At 36.6% G+C, this 16,718-nt stretch overlaps 1 protein-coding gene across 8 annotated transcripts in view; it reads right to left on the reverse strand.

Annotated features, from left to right (window-relative positions):
- Nucleotides 1–611: 611 nt before the first annotated feature.
- Nucleotides 612–16,718, reverse strand: part of TDRD7 (tudor domain containing 7) — a 46,233-nt gene continuing 30,126 nt past the window's right edge. For 3 of the 8 annotated variants that reach the window (XM_030257702.4, XM_030257703.4, XM_030257701.4), the window contains 11 exons: nucleotides 12,933–13,513; nucleotides 10,522–10,708; nucleotides 8,884–8,995; nucleotides 7,867–8,069; nucleotides 7,589–7,723; nucleotides 6,136–6,219; nucleotides 5,839–5,973; nucleotides 5,401–5,511; nucleotides 3,655–4,145; nucleotides 3,171–3,331; nucleotides 612–1,082 (listed from right to left, as the gene is read on the reverse strand). In XM_030257702.4, the coding sequence (XP_030113562.4) occupies nucleotides 862–1,082; nucleotides 3,171–3,331; nucleotides 3,655–4,145; nucleotides 5,401–5,511; nucleotides 5,839–5,973; nucleotides 6,136–6,219; nucleotides 7,589–7,723; nucleotides 7,867–8,069; nucleotides 8,884–8,995; nucleotides 10,522–10,708; nucleotides 12,933–13,513 (2,421 nt within the window). In that variant the 3' untranslated portion in view covers nucleotides 612–861. The remainder of the gene's footprint in view (nucleotides 1,083–3,170; nucleotides 3,332–3,654; nucleotides 4,146–5,400; nucleotides 5,512–5,838; nucleotides 5,974–6,135; nucleotides 6,220–7,588; nucleotides 7,724–7,866; nucleotides 8,070–8,883; nucleotides 8,996–10,521; nucleotides 10,709–12,932; nucleotides 13,514–16,718) is intronic. The other 5 variants (XM_030257704.4, XM_030257706.4, XM_072922195.1 and 2 more) reach the window with 5 other exon arrangements.

The raw sequence follows: 16,718 nt of genomic DNA on the forward strand, positions 1-16,718 counted from the left end.
GTTTAACAATCTCAAGGGACTATGGCAAGCAAATTTAAATTGAGACAGCAGACTATGAAATGTAATAATGTCTACACCTCCTCTAAATATTTCTAAGACCAAAAATAAAGTAGGTTCTAAAGCAGGCTGAAAATACTGTGTTCAGAGGACTTTAAGCACCCATTTGCATGCTTATAGGACACTGCTTCCTCCTGTCTCCAGGGAGCAAAGTCCTCTGAAGATTCTCAGAAGTATACATGAGAACAAGCTATCAAAAATGAGGGAAAGGAATGCTTTGAATTTAGCAGCTGGTCAGAGGGGTGGGGTGAAGAGAGAAGCAGAGAATTCAGGAAAGTGGTACCACTGCTAAAGAACAGGAAACAGAGCAGTGAGCACACAAAGTGCACAGCTGTCCGAGAATGCTCCGCTCCACAAATGCAGTATGCCAAACAAGGCACTATTCAAAGCTTACCAAGTTAAGGAAATGGGAAAACCTCAACAATATTGCACGTCTCTGACAATAAATTCAGAAATAAAAAACACTTATTAAAGGAAGGACTGTCCTGTAATAATTCTGAGTAATAGCTATGAGATAAAAAATCCCCCCAAAATTAGGGAATGATCACAAGAACAAAATTGAACATTGTTTTATTGATAAGTAACTTTTAAAATAATTTAACTCAAATATTCTAGCATTACAATGGTAAACAAGGTGAAAATTTCAGGAAGTCAACTGAAGTCAACAGAATCCAAACTTGTTACACAAACACAGATTTTTCAATTTTATCCCCATTATGACTTCAAGGCCATGTAGTAGTTATATTTCTCTTCAAAGCCTGTTACTTATTTTATTGCTAAGCTGCTACATTGCAGAAGTGATGATTAATCACCCTTTGAAAGTTCCACAAGACTCTGAGACACAAAATCATGAATCCATGTATCAATATGTGGAAGAGATGTGTCCACAAGAAAAGTCAGTATTTTTCGATCCCAAGAGTAAGTGCTGTCATTAACTGCCTGTATCTGTGCCACAAAAGGTTTCTTCTCTACAAGATTCCGAAACACTATTGATGCCTCTTCTGACCACTGCTGGTTTTTCACTCCTAGGACAAATGTAAAGCAAAACAGAAGGTCATTTATAGACTAGAACAAGTTTAAAAGTAGTGGTGTGAGGTTAAATTCTTGAGAAAAGAGATTTTAAAGTACTAATGAAGGCAACTTAAATCTAGAAAAGAAACACAAGCTCACTCATCTCCCACACAAACAAACTTAATTATTACACAGACTAGGATTTTTTTTTTTCTTGGAAGTCTAAAGATAATGATGTGTTTGCAGAAGTGAACGGCAAATACACTGAGTCACTGAGCATTCAGAGGATATTTACTAACTTGCATGACTAGGGCTTATCAGGAACCATGATAAAAAGGAAACTGAAGATCCTTTCAAAACAAACTTTCTTTATCTATAGCCTGAGGGTGCCGACATGACTTGTCCCATCTGCCTTGCTTTAGATTTTCTTTATCTTAAAGCAGCATCAATTACTATAACACCTGCCAAACCTTCAAGTCCCAAACAGGACATACAGAGGGCAGAAACAAAGAGAAGTTATGCCTAAATGCCTCACAACTGTTTTTTCTTTTTCAGGATAGTGTCCCACAAAGTCAAGTCTGCAGGAACATAAACAAGTTTTTGGATATGGTTGCAAGCCACCTAGAGATAAGTGGCACCTGCAGACTTGGGTACAGCATTTAGACACAGGGGCTCAAATATCATGCTGGAATGCCCAAAAGCCACTTTATGGATAACAGAAGCAGAACGGCAAAATAACAATATTTTGCTTTTACTATCAGCAGCAGCTTGCCACTGACAGGACAACAAAGAACACAGCTGCCTGCAATTCCGAAAGGAATTAAAAGTCAATAGTTAATCAAAACTTAAGAAAGAGTAATTAATGCTAGGAAAGCATTATGCAAATAGGAATACAAATGGGATTTTACAAGAAAACAGATCAGCGACTATGAGGTATGAGACACAAAAACAGAGAGAAAAAAGTAGAATAGCAGGACAATAGTTACTGATCTTCCAGGCTCAGGTGGCTGCTTTGACAATATGAAGCATCTTGGAGGCAATTTAGCTAGCTACGTGGGAGACTCAGTGAAGCAGGAAAACTTGATGACTTGCAGGCTTGCTGAGCAGGATCCTCCACAAGACAGACACAGCTAGAAATCAGCCACATTACAGCACTGCACGTTGAGGACCCCAGCCTGTCAGTAGCACATCCATCACAAATCACTAGTTTAAAGCTACCCCCAAGGTCACAATGAGGATATGCAGGAAAGCAAATCCACAGAAGGCACAGGGCACTAACTCTTGTCACCTCTCACTTCTAACAAGAATATTCTGTGACTGAAATCTAGAGCAGTGCTGACCAAACAGCATCAGAAAGCAGCAGCTAAGATGAGATGTACACATATGAACACAACAGAGAAATGAAGAAAAAATTTTGAAATGAAAGAAAAGACAGCAAGGAGAGATCAGGTTTTATTTTTTAAATTCTCTCAGATGTATGCACACTCTCTATGTGCCATATTCTCAAGGAAATTATCTTATGTAAGCTTATTGAAAGCCCCCTCATGGAGTTCTTTGTTTGGAGAAAACCAATATATATCAGGAAACTCGATTCCAAATATGGACTGGAGAGCTGTAAATTACAATAGGGTCAATATATATATTAAAAAATCACCTAGAAATTCTGCATCTAGGTTCCTAAATATAAACTCCGATATTCATAACATTAGGTTCTTACCAACAGATGCATTCTAACTTTCATACTTGGTAATTGGTTGTGTTAACGGATCCAAAACCATAAAATTTTTATTTCCTTGTGTCTTTTGCATAGTAGATATCACAAACATTAAATAATAAATTTTATGACCATGAAAAGCAGCTGCTGGGAAAGTTTCAGCAGTCTTCATTCTCAAAGATGGTACCTTAAAGTGCTCTATTAAATTAAACAAACTAATTACACAGAATCATCAGCACTTATGCCAAGAATAAAAGCGGCACATAAACATGCAGAAGAAACCCAATTACATAACCTTTGACTTTTTTCCATTTTAAATTTCTGTTCATTTCATATGCCCACTGATGTAAGACTTCAACAAAAACAATTGCAAACGCTTGATATTTACCTGCAAGCTGAGCTGTGATAGCTTGGAAAGGTAGTCTTCTGAACGTATCCAGGAGTGGCTGTACTTTCCCTATGCTGACAACCTCATATTTGCCATAGTCCAGCTCATACACTGACAAAACCCCATTTTTAAGAATCGCTTTTATTATGACTCTGTACCACCTAAAAGGGAGAACAAAACCAGACCATTTGAATTCATATTCAGACACTGTCAAAACACCAGAAAAATAATGCACAACCAAAAGATCTTAACCAACATATCTCAGACTTCCCAAATATGTATTTACCTGAATAAAAGTCAACTATCTCAGCTACAATAGGGAAGCATGAAGAGACTGCAATCTCATTAACTCCCTTAATCTCTCAGATACCATTGGACATCTGCTATGTTGTTTACAATGCAGACTAAGCAAAGCTAGGCTTGCCTATCTTAGCAGAGTTAAGCTTGCTTTCAAAGATTTTAAGTAATTTAAGTATCTACTTACTCATCTCCAATTTTAGCTGCACACAGCTCATTTTTTTTAACGATCACAGGTTTCTCTTCTGCCCTGCTGTAGTACAAGATCATTTCTTCCATTAGGGCATACAGATTGTTAAGCTCATTCCAAGGCTGGACAACGAAATGACCAGGATGGCAGGCCACTGAGACGTAGATATCCATGAGGTCACCAGGCTTTGGCAAGGGTAGAGGAGGCGGCATCTCAATGGTGGACACTGTACTGCTGGGTTCTCTGCCTAAATCAGGAAAACTCTTCTCCAGCTTCCCACTAGGTAACTGTAGAGCTGGAACAGCATCACCTACAGCCTCTGTGAAGCTAGTCTCACTGGGTGTCACACTCAAGAAAACATCTTTCTGATGCTTCCACAAGTCTGCATTTTTGATCTGTCTATTGATGCTACGATCCATGTCTGGGAAATTCTCTGGAGCAAACAAGTAAATGTGTGCAATTCCTTTTGAGGCGTCCTGTTTAATCACCTTGGAACACAAAATACCGTTTAACAACCAGTTAGTAACTATTAAAGGCACATCTGAAGAAGACTAAAGCATCTTTAGAAGACTAAAGCAGTAATAGTTCAGTGTCCACACAGTAGCCAGTGTCCACACAGATCCAAAAAACGTATTAAATAATAACACCTAATCCTTTAAACTATCTCCTGTCATTATGGGAATTGAGACCTGCTAAATTAGATGAAAAAAAAAAAAAAAGAAAAAAGCTTCTAGGTTTCTTTCACATGTAATTTTCAAGCACTGACATAAAAATATTTCCTATTTACCATCAGATATCCTAACATTATTAATAGTAAAGCACTTAAATTTTAATTTGACAAAGTATGCAACATTCCTTTAATTATGCTTCTGTTGATGTTCCTAGCCAGGAATAAAAAACTTTCCGCAATTAAAGCATGCATCTGCTGTCTATAATTTAATACAGAAAAAATTAGCACCAAATTCAAACTCTTTTGGAAGAGGATGTCTAGAAAAGCCAGGTTCAACAGGTGTAATTCTCAGAATAGAGGTCTAGACTAAAGCAAGCAAGAAGGTTATGGAAAGCTATAAAGCACTTTTTCAAAGTGTCTGGCAGTAGCTGGAATCAAAAGGTTAAGAAGAAATCAGCATTGTTTAGTCTGTAGTTATAATAGATTTCCTTTAGAAGGGTATTAAACTAGCTTAAACAGTTAGCTAAACTATCTAGGATACGTTGCAAATGGAAATAATTTTATCTCAAAGATAAGAGACATTCTAACTATATAAAGCATATACTAAAACAAAGTCATTTAGAAAAAGCAAACAAAAAATTAAACTGCTTTCAAAGACTAGAAGGAGAAAAAGCTTTGCTCACAAGAGGCATAAAAGTAATTTAAGATTAATTCAGAAGTTGCATATTTTTATGTGCTGAAACACATAAATATGTGTTTCTTTCTGATCAGTGGCAAAATAACTCTAGCTGCATATTAGGACTTGGACAGCAACATGTGAACAGCTGCTGTGAAAATTGCTAAATTCACAGCAGAGTGGAAAAGAGAAGATTCTAACAATCCTAAGCAAGTAAGTTTTAAAACAAAATTGCTAAGAAAACAACAGTACTTATGTCCTTTAGCTGGTTACAAACTTCTACACTTCTGTAACAAAAACCAATTTGATGGGTTGTTAAGCTTTTGAAGTTGTTTTTCCAATCCTCTTTCCACATGCCTGTGTGATTTCAGGTCTCATAGGCATTTTGACTATTTACCTTCATGCTAAATTCAGGACAACTTATTACAGCATCTCTCAGCCACAGTACAGCATCTGGAGTCCACATGCCAGTATTAGGAGGCAAATCTGCCAGACAGCACTTCAAAGCCTAAGAACAGAATTAAGTATACAAGATGTAATTTATTAATATGAAAGCTGGTTCACTTCAGAGACTAATGCTGACAGAGTCAATTATATATGACAAACAGAAAGAGAAAGAGCAAAACGCAAATTCAGTACCATGACACATACACAACATCCACCAACTCAGAGGACTACACTGTGATTTATTTCAGGCAAAGATACACAATAAAATACACTGCAATGTTGAATGCTGTGAAACAAAACAGAATTTCAGTATATAAACCTTGAAGCAGAAGCACTACAAACACTGCCAAGAGATTGAATATAGGTCAACTTTAACACGTCTTTATACCTGAGGAGGTATTTCAATTACTTCTCTCAGGAATTGTGGTGGGATTTCTTTGAGCTCTGATACTTTTACAGTTGCAACTGTTCCACTATCCATAAATTGCACATCAAGTGCCTGTCTAGTGTGAATAATTTTTATCTGCAAGAAGAAAGCAAGAGCATAATTTTGAGGTCAAAAACCCAACAGTGACAAATACGTCATAAAATATTTCATGGAAACTAAACATTCAGAGTGAGTTGAACAAAAAGAAGAGACATTTCCATGTGAGCAAATTCTAGCTGCTTTTTGAATACTTCTTACCTCTACACGTGCCAATTTTCCTTTGGAAGGAAACAAGCATATTTTGCCACAGAAAGGTATCAATACATTGAACTCTGATGTCTGCTGCAAATATAAAAACAGAAGTCAAAAAGCACAGAGCTATTACTATCTGGCACTCAACTAACCATTTCAAAAGCAACAAGTCATAAACAGTACTGAGAAGCAAAAGCTCTGTTTCAAATAAAAAGTATATTTACAGCTTTAGAAACACTTCTTATCACATTGCTTTAAGTTTCCCCAGTTGGTAAATTTTCTAATCCCAAACTCTGTACCTTACAGGGAAATTGGAAGAACATGAAGTGACAGGGGTAAAAAAACACATTTTGGAAAAGACTAGGAAATTACCAGTAATTACTTGACCTAAAAAGCAAGAGCAGTTAAGAGCTATGACACAAGCGAAGAAGCTCCTAGCTTATATTCTAGAATATACAATTTCTTGAGACATATAACAAACCAAATTTACTGCTAACTCAAATGAAAGTCTCATAGGGGTGACAGGCACCATGATAATGCTACATAACATAACAAGGCAATGGCTAGACCACAAAAAGTAGGGAAACTCCATTTGAAGAACAATCAACACATTAATATGTTTAAATTCTTGGGCAAAATGAGTTAAAACCGTCCAGATAAGCTGCAAAGCCTGATATTAAAAGAATCAGAAGAACAATATCTTTCTTTGATAGCAGCAAGAAAATATCAAGCATACTCTCCCAAGAATACCAACTCTTGAAACACCTTTATGGCTGCCTTCCTTAGTGTCTTTATGTTGCGAAATATTTTAGCAACTTTTAGGAACTTGTGTTGCTAAACTTAAGCAACTTCATCAAAAAAATTTCTTTCAGTGTTTAGCTTGCTTGAAACTGAATCCTGATAAATGAAATGCGTTCAGCATAAAATATTTCCAGATGGTCGCGCCATAGGTCTGAAGCTCAACTTCTACACCTAAAACACTTTGACAGCATAGTTTCACAAGCAGCAGTTCAAGCAGAACCTCCAAGGATCTGTATTGCATGATTTGATTTTGCCAGGCTTAGCTGAACTACAAAATTTATTATCTTAATTCTTACAAATTAGATTATCTTAAAATTTCTTCTCTTTTGCTTAGATTACCTTGAGTCTAATAAGGATTGTTGCATGTATCTGTAAATGGCTGGTGGAACACCAGACTTCTCTGCCACATTTTAAAGCTACTTAAGACTTTTCAAAATGTCTCCTATACATAACTTTGACATTGAAAAGAAAGCATCAAAAGACACTTTTCACATGGAAAGGTGCACCCCAAAAACCTGCAAATTAGAAAGAGAACTTTTAGCCTTTTTGAACAGTCTATGGCTACCACAGAAACTTACATTTATGTGCAAGGAAAATTATTGGTACTCTCTGGAGAAATGCTGCATGATTTCACCACTTCCCTCACCATGGAACTTACCTTGTAAAGAAAGTAGTCTTCTAGTTTCTGCAATATTTCAGAAAGTCTAGACAAGCCTTTGGATGGCACTTGACAATACAGGCTCCCATCAGAGAAAACACTGGTTACTCTGACGTTGGTATATAGTGCATCTACCTGCAACAGTATGAGTGTGACAAGGGAAAAAAAAAAAAAGCCCTCACAAAATTTAGCAAATTTCTGACTACTGTTTTGTGTCCATCTAAGACCTCAACAGTCAATGATTTTTAATAATTAAGGAGGAAACAGGACAATGGTACCTGTAGGTGCAGTTCAAGGGACTTGTCATACAAAGCTTTCATACAAGTAGCATTGATGTTGATATCATCTTCTCCAGAAGTGTCATAGAGAACAAGAAGAGGAGTATCACTCCTTTCCAGTATTTCCACAGCAAATATCTTGAAGCATGTCTGTGATTCCACAGCCTTTACTAGGATAGGATCATCAGAGAAGGCTTCCAGTCCTGTAAGACACACCATACCTTTTTGTGTACAGAACTTCTACTGCACCCCTACTACTTGCAATCTACTTAATTTCTACTTTTTTTATCAAAGAAAGCCATCTTTGGGGGAAAGGCACAATAGAAAAGAAGACCTTCTTCATAAAGAGCTGAGGCAAATGTGTAGAAAAAAAATGGAAAGCATCCAAGTATTAAAAAATCAACCAACCAAAAATAAGACAAGCTCATTCACAGCAATTTTACATATTTAAAATTTAATATTTTTAAAAAGTTAAAAAGGCCTACTAGTTTTAGAAAGGTAAATAAATTTACCTTTCTAATAGCACTAGGATCACTTCAGAATAATTAAATAGGCTCATATTTAGAAATATTGCCTAATTTAGTCACAACAGATGTACCTCATTAATGGAAAAAAATGTTGTACTAGTGTACATTGTTTCACACAACCCGTTTCCTTTACTTTAAATGTTTCTTTTTATTTCTTTAGGCTCATGTATATTAAAGGCCCAAAGACATCCATGTTAAGTGCAGAAACAATTAAGCTCCATTACAGAGGTACAGGATAAAATCATCTTCTAATATCAAGGATTCTCGGTAAAACTCTTCTTCATATCCTTTCTTCCTTCCTTTTCCTTCTTTCCATGCATATCCATGTCTGCTTAGACTAGCTGAGCTGAACAAAATCTTTCAAACACATACAGAACTATTACAAAAAAGGATCAGAACTCCCAGACTCACAGAGGCTTCAATACGTAAGGCATGCCAACAGTAAGCATAACAGTAAGTATGTGTGCAGTCAGCACTGGCTTTCTCTTACCTGCCAGTTTACATTTTGCAGCTTGAAAAGGAAGTGATCTGAACTGTTTCTGTAGTCTGCACACACTGTTGCTTTCAACAAACTTAGTGAAGCCATAATCAACATAGTATACCTGACAAAGGAAAAGGGAATTAAAATAACTAGGTCATTAATATAATTGTAAGTATGTTTTCTTGAGTTTAAAGGGAATGTATTTGGTTGCCACATTCTCTACACCTACAGACAAATTACTTTTTGCCAGTTTAGTACCATTAAGTTCATGTTTTCAGGGAAAGCCGCCTCAAGATCTCTATAAAACCATCCTCTCTTCTACAGAATCTCAACTTTAAACAGGAACTGTGCTCCAAGAATTCAGCATATATTATCTCAAACTATGTGAAGAAAGGTAATAAAGTCACAATTTTTATTTACAAAGTTTTCAAAGTGTTGAAAATTCAAATACCACTGAGGTGCATAAGTTGTGGCTATTGTTTTTACACCATTAAGAGAATAATTTTGATTTAAGCTTGTCTTTACTTTGATATAAATACAACAGTCAATGCATGGAGCTAAAGTTACAGAAAGAAGGCTTTGATGGGACTTCCTACAACTTTTTTTTCAAAATTCTATCTTGCAAAATATCTGCATAGCAAATATTAAAAAGAAGCTCTGAACACTGAGCAAGAGGATAATCAGCAAAAGCTGCAATGAAGCAGCAGCCTTCTTTGGGCTGATAGCTCTGGCTAGGAAGAAATTAGAAGCAAGCACACCACTAATTTTCTTGCCACTTCTCTAAACCCAAAAGACCTCTCTTGCACAGGACAAAGTTTTGACACCCAACTCCAACTCACATCTGAAAGGTATCATACTAACTTTCAGAAAAAACTCAATTCTAATACATGTGCTATTTCAGTATTTATAAAATGGTTCAACTTTAAAAGTATGTTAAGCAGAGCTGGGTGACCTAACTGGGGAAAGAAACAAAAATATTAAGGCTGTATCATTAATACTGACTAGTCAAGAAATAACTGAGCAGTTTTAAACTTTTTTTATACTTCTAATATATATTCTAATTTCACTGCAAATGGCAAGAAGAGTCTGTTTGGTATAGGAAAATTTTATCAGAGGAGTTAAATAATGTCAATGGGGTTTAACTAAAATGCATACAACGTAACTTCCAACTCCCAAAATACCAGATCTGGTGTTTTGCCTGGAAGGAGAAAGTATACCCTTTCACCCTTCCTCCTTTTTTTTTTTCCTTTTCTATTTAGTACATGCCAGAGATATTTATGTAGAAGACATCCAACAAGATCCAAAATCTAGGAGCAAATGAATGTTGTTCTTCCATTTCTCTTCCTCTGTTCCCCTCAAACTATTCCTCCTATCACAGATGCATTTTCACCGAAGTGCTATAGGGCCCAGCTCCTTTTAAAAACAAAACCTCCTGAGCTCAAACTATTCATGGAGAAAAACCTGAAAGACCATTTAATTTTGTCAATCATGTAACTTAGACAAGGTCTTAATTTCTCATATACCTGAAAACAGAAGTACTTCTGGGCAAGAAAAGAAAGAATACTAGTGCAGCATATTTAAGATTGTATCTAAAAAACAAGCTTGTTTCAATTCTTTCTCCAAGTGCCAAAAGAGGTAATTGCTTGCCTTTACTCTGTTGTCTTCTAGAGAAATTATCTGTGCACGCACCCAGGCATCTTCTACAGCATGTACTGCAACAAGCTGCCCAACACTCAGAGACTGAGCTGGTGACACTGTACTGTTCTGACTGTAGTATGCTTTCATTTCATCTTCCATTTGTTCCTGGGCAGAAGAATAATCTTTGCCCACATACCTATAATATTTTACAAAAAAACCAACCAAATAAACAAACAAAAAAACCACAAGAGTTGGGATGCAACTTCAAAAAAGCTGAATAAAAGCATAAGAACATTTATATGCATATATGAATAAATTATATACATTTTCTAAGACATTTATGTCCAAACACCTCTCTTTTTAGAAAAAAAAAAAAGTTACTCTGTGTAACAAACACCATCTTAATCTGTTTTTCATTAAGGCTGATCTAAACCAAAGCACCTAAAGTATCTTTAAAAATTAGTTGTTAAACCAAGTGCTGTTTTCTCTCATACAACAGTTTTATCTTGATATTTGATTGCTGACCTAATGATTCATACTAATGCTGTTTGTGTTACACAGGTCTTCTTAAATCAAGTACAAAAACTTGCTGGAAAATCCAAATGGGAAGTTCTGAATGCTTCAGAAACAAGTCAAATTAGAGCAGACAAAAGGAAAACCTACCCACAAATTTGTATTACTAGTTACTGTTTCAGCTTGTTCATACAGAGGATGATACTACTCAATTCTACCATACAGTTTAGATTATTCACCCAGAGATAGGGTGAATACAATATGTGTTATCATATTGTAATACAACATCATATCATAACTCTGTTGTAAAGATTATGCTAAATCTGATGACATTCCAGGAACTCTGATTTTCCTAGAAACAGCCTTTTTGTTTCTGTGTAAACATTTATCTACTTTGTAATGGAGATAAAGTGGGGTGACAGTCACATCTGTGTGACTTAAAGGTTTCTTGAACATTTATTTCATAAAGATACTTAACAGACAGTCAGAGTAACTCAACAGAAAGCAGAAGAATCTTTCAGAATTTCTTGCTTCGCTCACAATTTTATTCATTATTTCTTTTGAGAATTCAAGTGCAGTACCTAGTGTATCAGCTCTGCCTTCAAACATTCTGTTGTGAATGCCTAGTAAATATCTAGAAGTGTTTCTATCATCTCTTTTTTATTCTAAGTACATTACAATTCTTTGAGGATTGATCCATGTCTCAAAACAGAAACAGCACCAAAACCAGCGCCTTTCAGCTTTGCCTTCATTGGTTTCAGACAAAAAACTTAGCCACATACCAAGAAAGTAAAGAGATACTGCCCCATCCCTGAGATTGAAATAGAAATCTTGATTTTATTAGTCCTGCAAAAATCAACATCAACCAAGAGCTGCTACATAGCTCTTGTGTAGGTCAGTAGAAAGAGGCTAATAGGACATGTAAGAAAAGAAGAGCCCATGTACTGTTTCCTTCCTATATGTCTACATGAACATTTTCTTGTTATGGCAAAAAACACTAATCCTTTCAGGGCTAGTTTCATCATATCAGGATAGATGACCTTGCCCATGAAGTACATGGATAAATCTGAGCAGTAATATTGTAACTAGGATTAAGAAACCACTAATTATCATCATGCACCTACACAGAGCTGACAAACTGAGAAACTTCAATACTGTCCATGAAACATGGTTCAAAACTTGGGAAAAGCTGCTTTGTAGAGAAAATTTTATTTTTCATATGGTATTTTAATCCATGGTACTCAAAGTATTCAGCCCAAATACTTAGTAGAAATGTCCGTAAAATAACAGACTAGAAAGCTAAGAACCATTATTCCACATGGACAGTAAGTTATAAATGCCAGAACTAAAAGGTGTACAGGAAAGTTTTGTAGAGTTAAGTGACATGTGCACAGTGGGCTGGAAATAACAGATGTAATGTAACTATCCACTTCTTACACTGTCCCCTTAGACCAGGCCGATTAGGAACCAAATCAAGAAACACTAGTAGTTTTTTGCTGGATGAAAGCTCATCTTTCTATAAGTGGAATCTGAGTGCACTCAAGTCATGCCTAGTTAGTGTAAGTTATAGAAGCAAAAAGTATTTTAATAAGCACAATAGTAATATCTGAATCCTGTTTCGTGTTGTAGCGGGATTATTTTATAAAGTCTTCCAATGGCAAATTAAATCTGCCTTGATTCTCAGAAAAGCTAAAGCTATGATAAAAGTGATAGGTTTAGGACAGAAAATCTTTCAGAAAATTTCCATTTAAACTCATAAACAAAAGGATTTAAATTTTCATTAGCAGAATGAATAAATAAAGTCCTGAAACCTCCTCTTCATCTAATTTTTTCTGGCAGCCTGCACTATATGAATGTGTGGATTTATAAATAAAGCAGAAAAGGTAGACTCCATAATACAAACTTGCCTAATCAGGACCTCATTAGTGCTTTTCAATTCTAACACCAGGATGGACACAGATCCTTCTGACGGAGTAATTAGAGAAGGAACAGTTATGTTTTCTAGGTACTGGTCCTTGGATTCTTCATACTGCTGTTCAGCTGTGGCCTTCTCACCATCGTGACTCTTGACTTTCTCAGTGACATTCAGATTTTCATCAATACATCTCTGGGGTTTAGCATAGAGGATCGCCTTACTGGGAACTTCAGATACATAGCTGACAACACATACGTCTGACAGCAACTCTAGATTATTTAGAATGTCTTCTGGAAATTTTACTTGGTAAGTGTCTTGGTACACTTTGGGAAGTGCATGAGCCCATAGACCACTGGAGTACTTCAGCAAGATGCCAACAACTTTTGCCTTGAAGTCGCTATTGAGTGCTGCAGGTGTGGTCTCCATATCTGGTTTTAACAAAGGGTCTGCTTTTGGTGAAGTAACATTCTGAGATGCCTTTTCTTGGTCAGCATGCCTTTTTGCCGCTGGTGGTATTTTCCTAGCAGGATAAAGAAATCCATCAATTGCATCGCCTCCATGGATTTTCTCCACCTTGGAAAACAAAAAAGAGAGACAATTATCAGTTGCATCTCTAACACTAAATTGTTTTGCCAATTACACTTCTATAACATGCATTTTAAACAGACTTTGAAGAGAACATCCACAGGGAGCTAAGCTTGAGGCAGTTACTACAGATTAGCATTTCCTGTAATGCTTCCTCCTCTGTTTTGAAGGGTTCCAAACACATGTGAGTACAGGAGTAATAGGCAATTATCTAATCCATGCAATGCAACTGAGACTTGCTTCCAAAGAAGTACAGTCTCTCTTCCCTCCTAGCAGGATCAGAAGATGGTGATACCCTTCACAAATTTACCTCTTTTGCATGTTAACCTCCACAGTCTTCCCCACAGACAAGCAGATCATAAAAAAAAGTTTCTCTCAGTTTTCTGAGGGAAAGGAGATTTGATTCTATACTTCAAAAACAAGAGAACACTTGCCAGGCAGTGCTGTCAGGCAGGCTATCTGCTGGCATGTTCAGGGAATTAGTTTTCTTTACAAAGGTTCTGAAATCAAGGAAGAAATTTCTGGTTCATAATAAATTTCATAATAAAATTAATTAGACCCTTCTACATCATGCCCCCAGCCTCCTTCAGAACCAGATATTTTGCCAGTCCCTACATATCCACCCTTTGCTCTAAGTATATCACATAGTCTGAAGTCACAACATTGAAGGTACTGTTTGAGAATTGTAGCCAAAAACTCACAATAAAATTCTGCTTCCTAAAGCTTTTCAGTTTCAATCTAGATTGATCTAATCATAGTTTAGCAGGAATCTATGTAAAATTGAGATAAAAAAAGGTCTTAGTGTTTTCAAATTAGTCCCAAAGGAAGAAAAATAAAGAAAGTTACTAAGGTTTATGTAGCTCTACTTTGAAGTTCCTTTGTCAGAGGAAACAACTCTAATCAAAGTAAATTTCAAAAGCAGATCAATGAAAAAACATGAAGCAGCTGGATTACTTGCTACTACTCAGGGGTAGCATTCACCTCCACCCATTAATATGCACACCCATCAGGACTTTATAACCCTTGCCCAACTAATTACTTGCAGCTCTGTCCTAGCAACATACATTCAAAGCATAATGAACAATGAAAGAAATTAACAATTTTCTGGTATTTTACAGAAAAAGATAACACATATCACTCATTATCAAGATAACATTAGCAAGAAACAAATACTGAGAGTTACAACACATTGAAAAATAATCAAATGGCCTTTGTTGAATGTAGAACCATGTATTTTGTCCCACGTATACCACATCACACTTAGCCCAAATTGCCACATGATCTGAGTTAGGAGTTAGGAAATGAACTGCATTTCCATATACTTGCTCTGCATTAAATTGTCTAGGCTAGTGCCAAAACAATCTGTAAAAAGGTTATTGGGAAGAGGTCTTGGTCAACTTCCATGAACACTAGCATGACACAAAGGAAATAATTTTCACAGATACAAAAAAAAAAATTAACCATGTTAGAGAACCCTCACACATTCCTGGTAGCATGCCTAAATTATTCTCTATCAGTGAAAAACCAAAATGGAAATACTTTCTGCAAGAATAAGACATAAGAAAGCAAAGTTCTTGGGCATCTCTGCTACTCAGCTTGATATAAGAGACAATAAACATGTCTGGCAATACAACCTAGAAGGACCAAGATGCCTTCAATGATTCCTGACATAGAACACCTATATTTGTACCCTCTGATATGAGGAATCTTACAGTGCCCTTTCCACCACAAGAGAAGAAAGGAGTTCAGTCAAAAATAGAACCAAACAAAAAACTTATCAAAACCTTGTGAAGGCTTTGATACATGGCCAGGAGACCTAAGTATATCAAGTCATACAGACAAAAGAAAAAATCAGATAATGACATCCTAGATAGAGAGGACTTGATAAGGATATCCCAAGTGTCCATGGACAAGGCTGGGGAATTCATTTACATGACCAGCCAAGGAAACATTTAGCTCCAGAAAATACTTAACATTATCAAGACAACAATTTGTTTGAGAATGCTGTGTTAGAACATATAGCAGTTTATCCTGGAAGAAGCTAGATGCAGAGGTCTACCTTTATGAATCCCTTCTCTTGGCTAGTGCTCTTTAAATAGAGCTGCGACAGAGCTGAATACATTTTTGCTGACAGGACTATAAACCCTTACATACTAAAGCCCAGCAGCAGACTAAGGAGAGAAGATCCTTAGAGATCTTTAAGCCTCTTAACTCTAATAATAGCTCTGGGGTTTTCTAGAAACTGAATTTCAGTTTTGAAGAGGCTGTATATGCTAACTGTGCAAACCATTTAGATTGCAAAATGCTATTTTCAATAAATTGTTGCCGATTACACAATTGTTGCAGTGTAAAAAAGCACAGGTTGGCAACACTAGAATCAGAAACAAAGAACATCCTGAGTAAGAAAATACCCACAAGAATCACTAAGTCCAAATTCTGGCCATGTACGGACATCTCCAGGAATCGTATCACCTTCAAGGCCACAGAAACTTTTAATAACAAGCAAATAGCTTCACTTGTGAGCGGCACTTCAAAACAGCCCCCTTTCTTAAGCACAAATGTCTCAACCAAATTTCCTGTTGAACTTACAGATTTGCCTTCAAGGTACTCCCCATTAGTATGGCTACCAGCCAAGCTCGGCAAGCACATTATTATAGTGGGAGGTACTGAGAAACACTTGAAAGACAACACAGTCATTCATCACAGCCAGCACAGGTTCATGAGGATAAAGTCCTGCTTGTCAAACTTAATTTCATTTCTTGCCAAGACAACCCACCTAGCTGATCCAGGGTATATAATCTTTTTGGGTTTCAGTAAAGCTTTCCATACTGGCTCTCCCAGTGTCCTTCTGGACAAAACATCCAGCCCACAGCTGGATAAACACATAATGGGATGGGTGAGCAACTAGCTTATGGGTCAGGTGCAAAGGGTTACAGCAAATGAGGTGACATCAGACTGGTGACCTGTGTTGATTGGGGTTCCACAGGGCTCCATCCTCAGCCCTGTGCTCTTGAACAGCTTCAGAAATTACCTAGACACTTAGAAACCCTGTGAAGGAGTATTAAGCAAGTTCACAGAAGACAAAAAATTGGGAGGAGCTGTTGACTCCCTCACAGGCAGGGAGTCAACCTTGATCAATTAGAGAGCTGAGCAAACACTAACAGTATGAAGTTTAACGAGGGGGAGTGTTGGA

This window comes from Taeniopygia guttata, chromosome Z (genome assembly GCF_048771995.1).
Source record: "Taeniopygia guttata chromosome Z, bTaeGut7.mat, whole genome shotgun sequence".
Classification (NCBI taxonomy): domain Eukaryota; kingdom Metazoa; phylum Chordata; class Aves; order Passeriformes; family Estrildidae; genus Taeniopygia; species Taeniopygia guttata.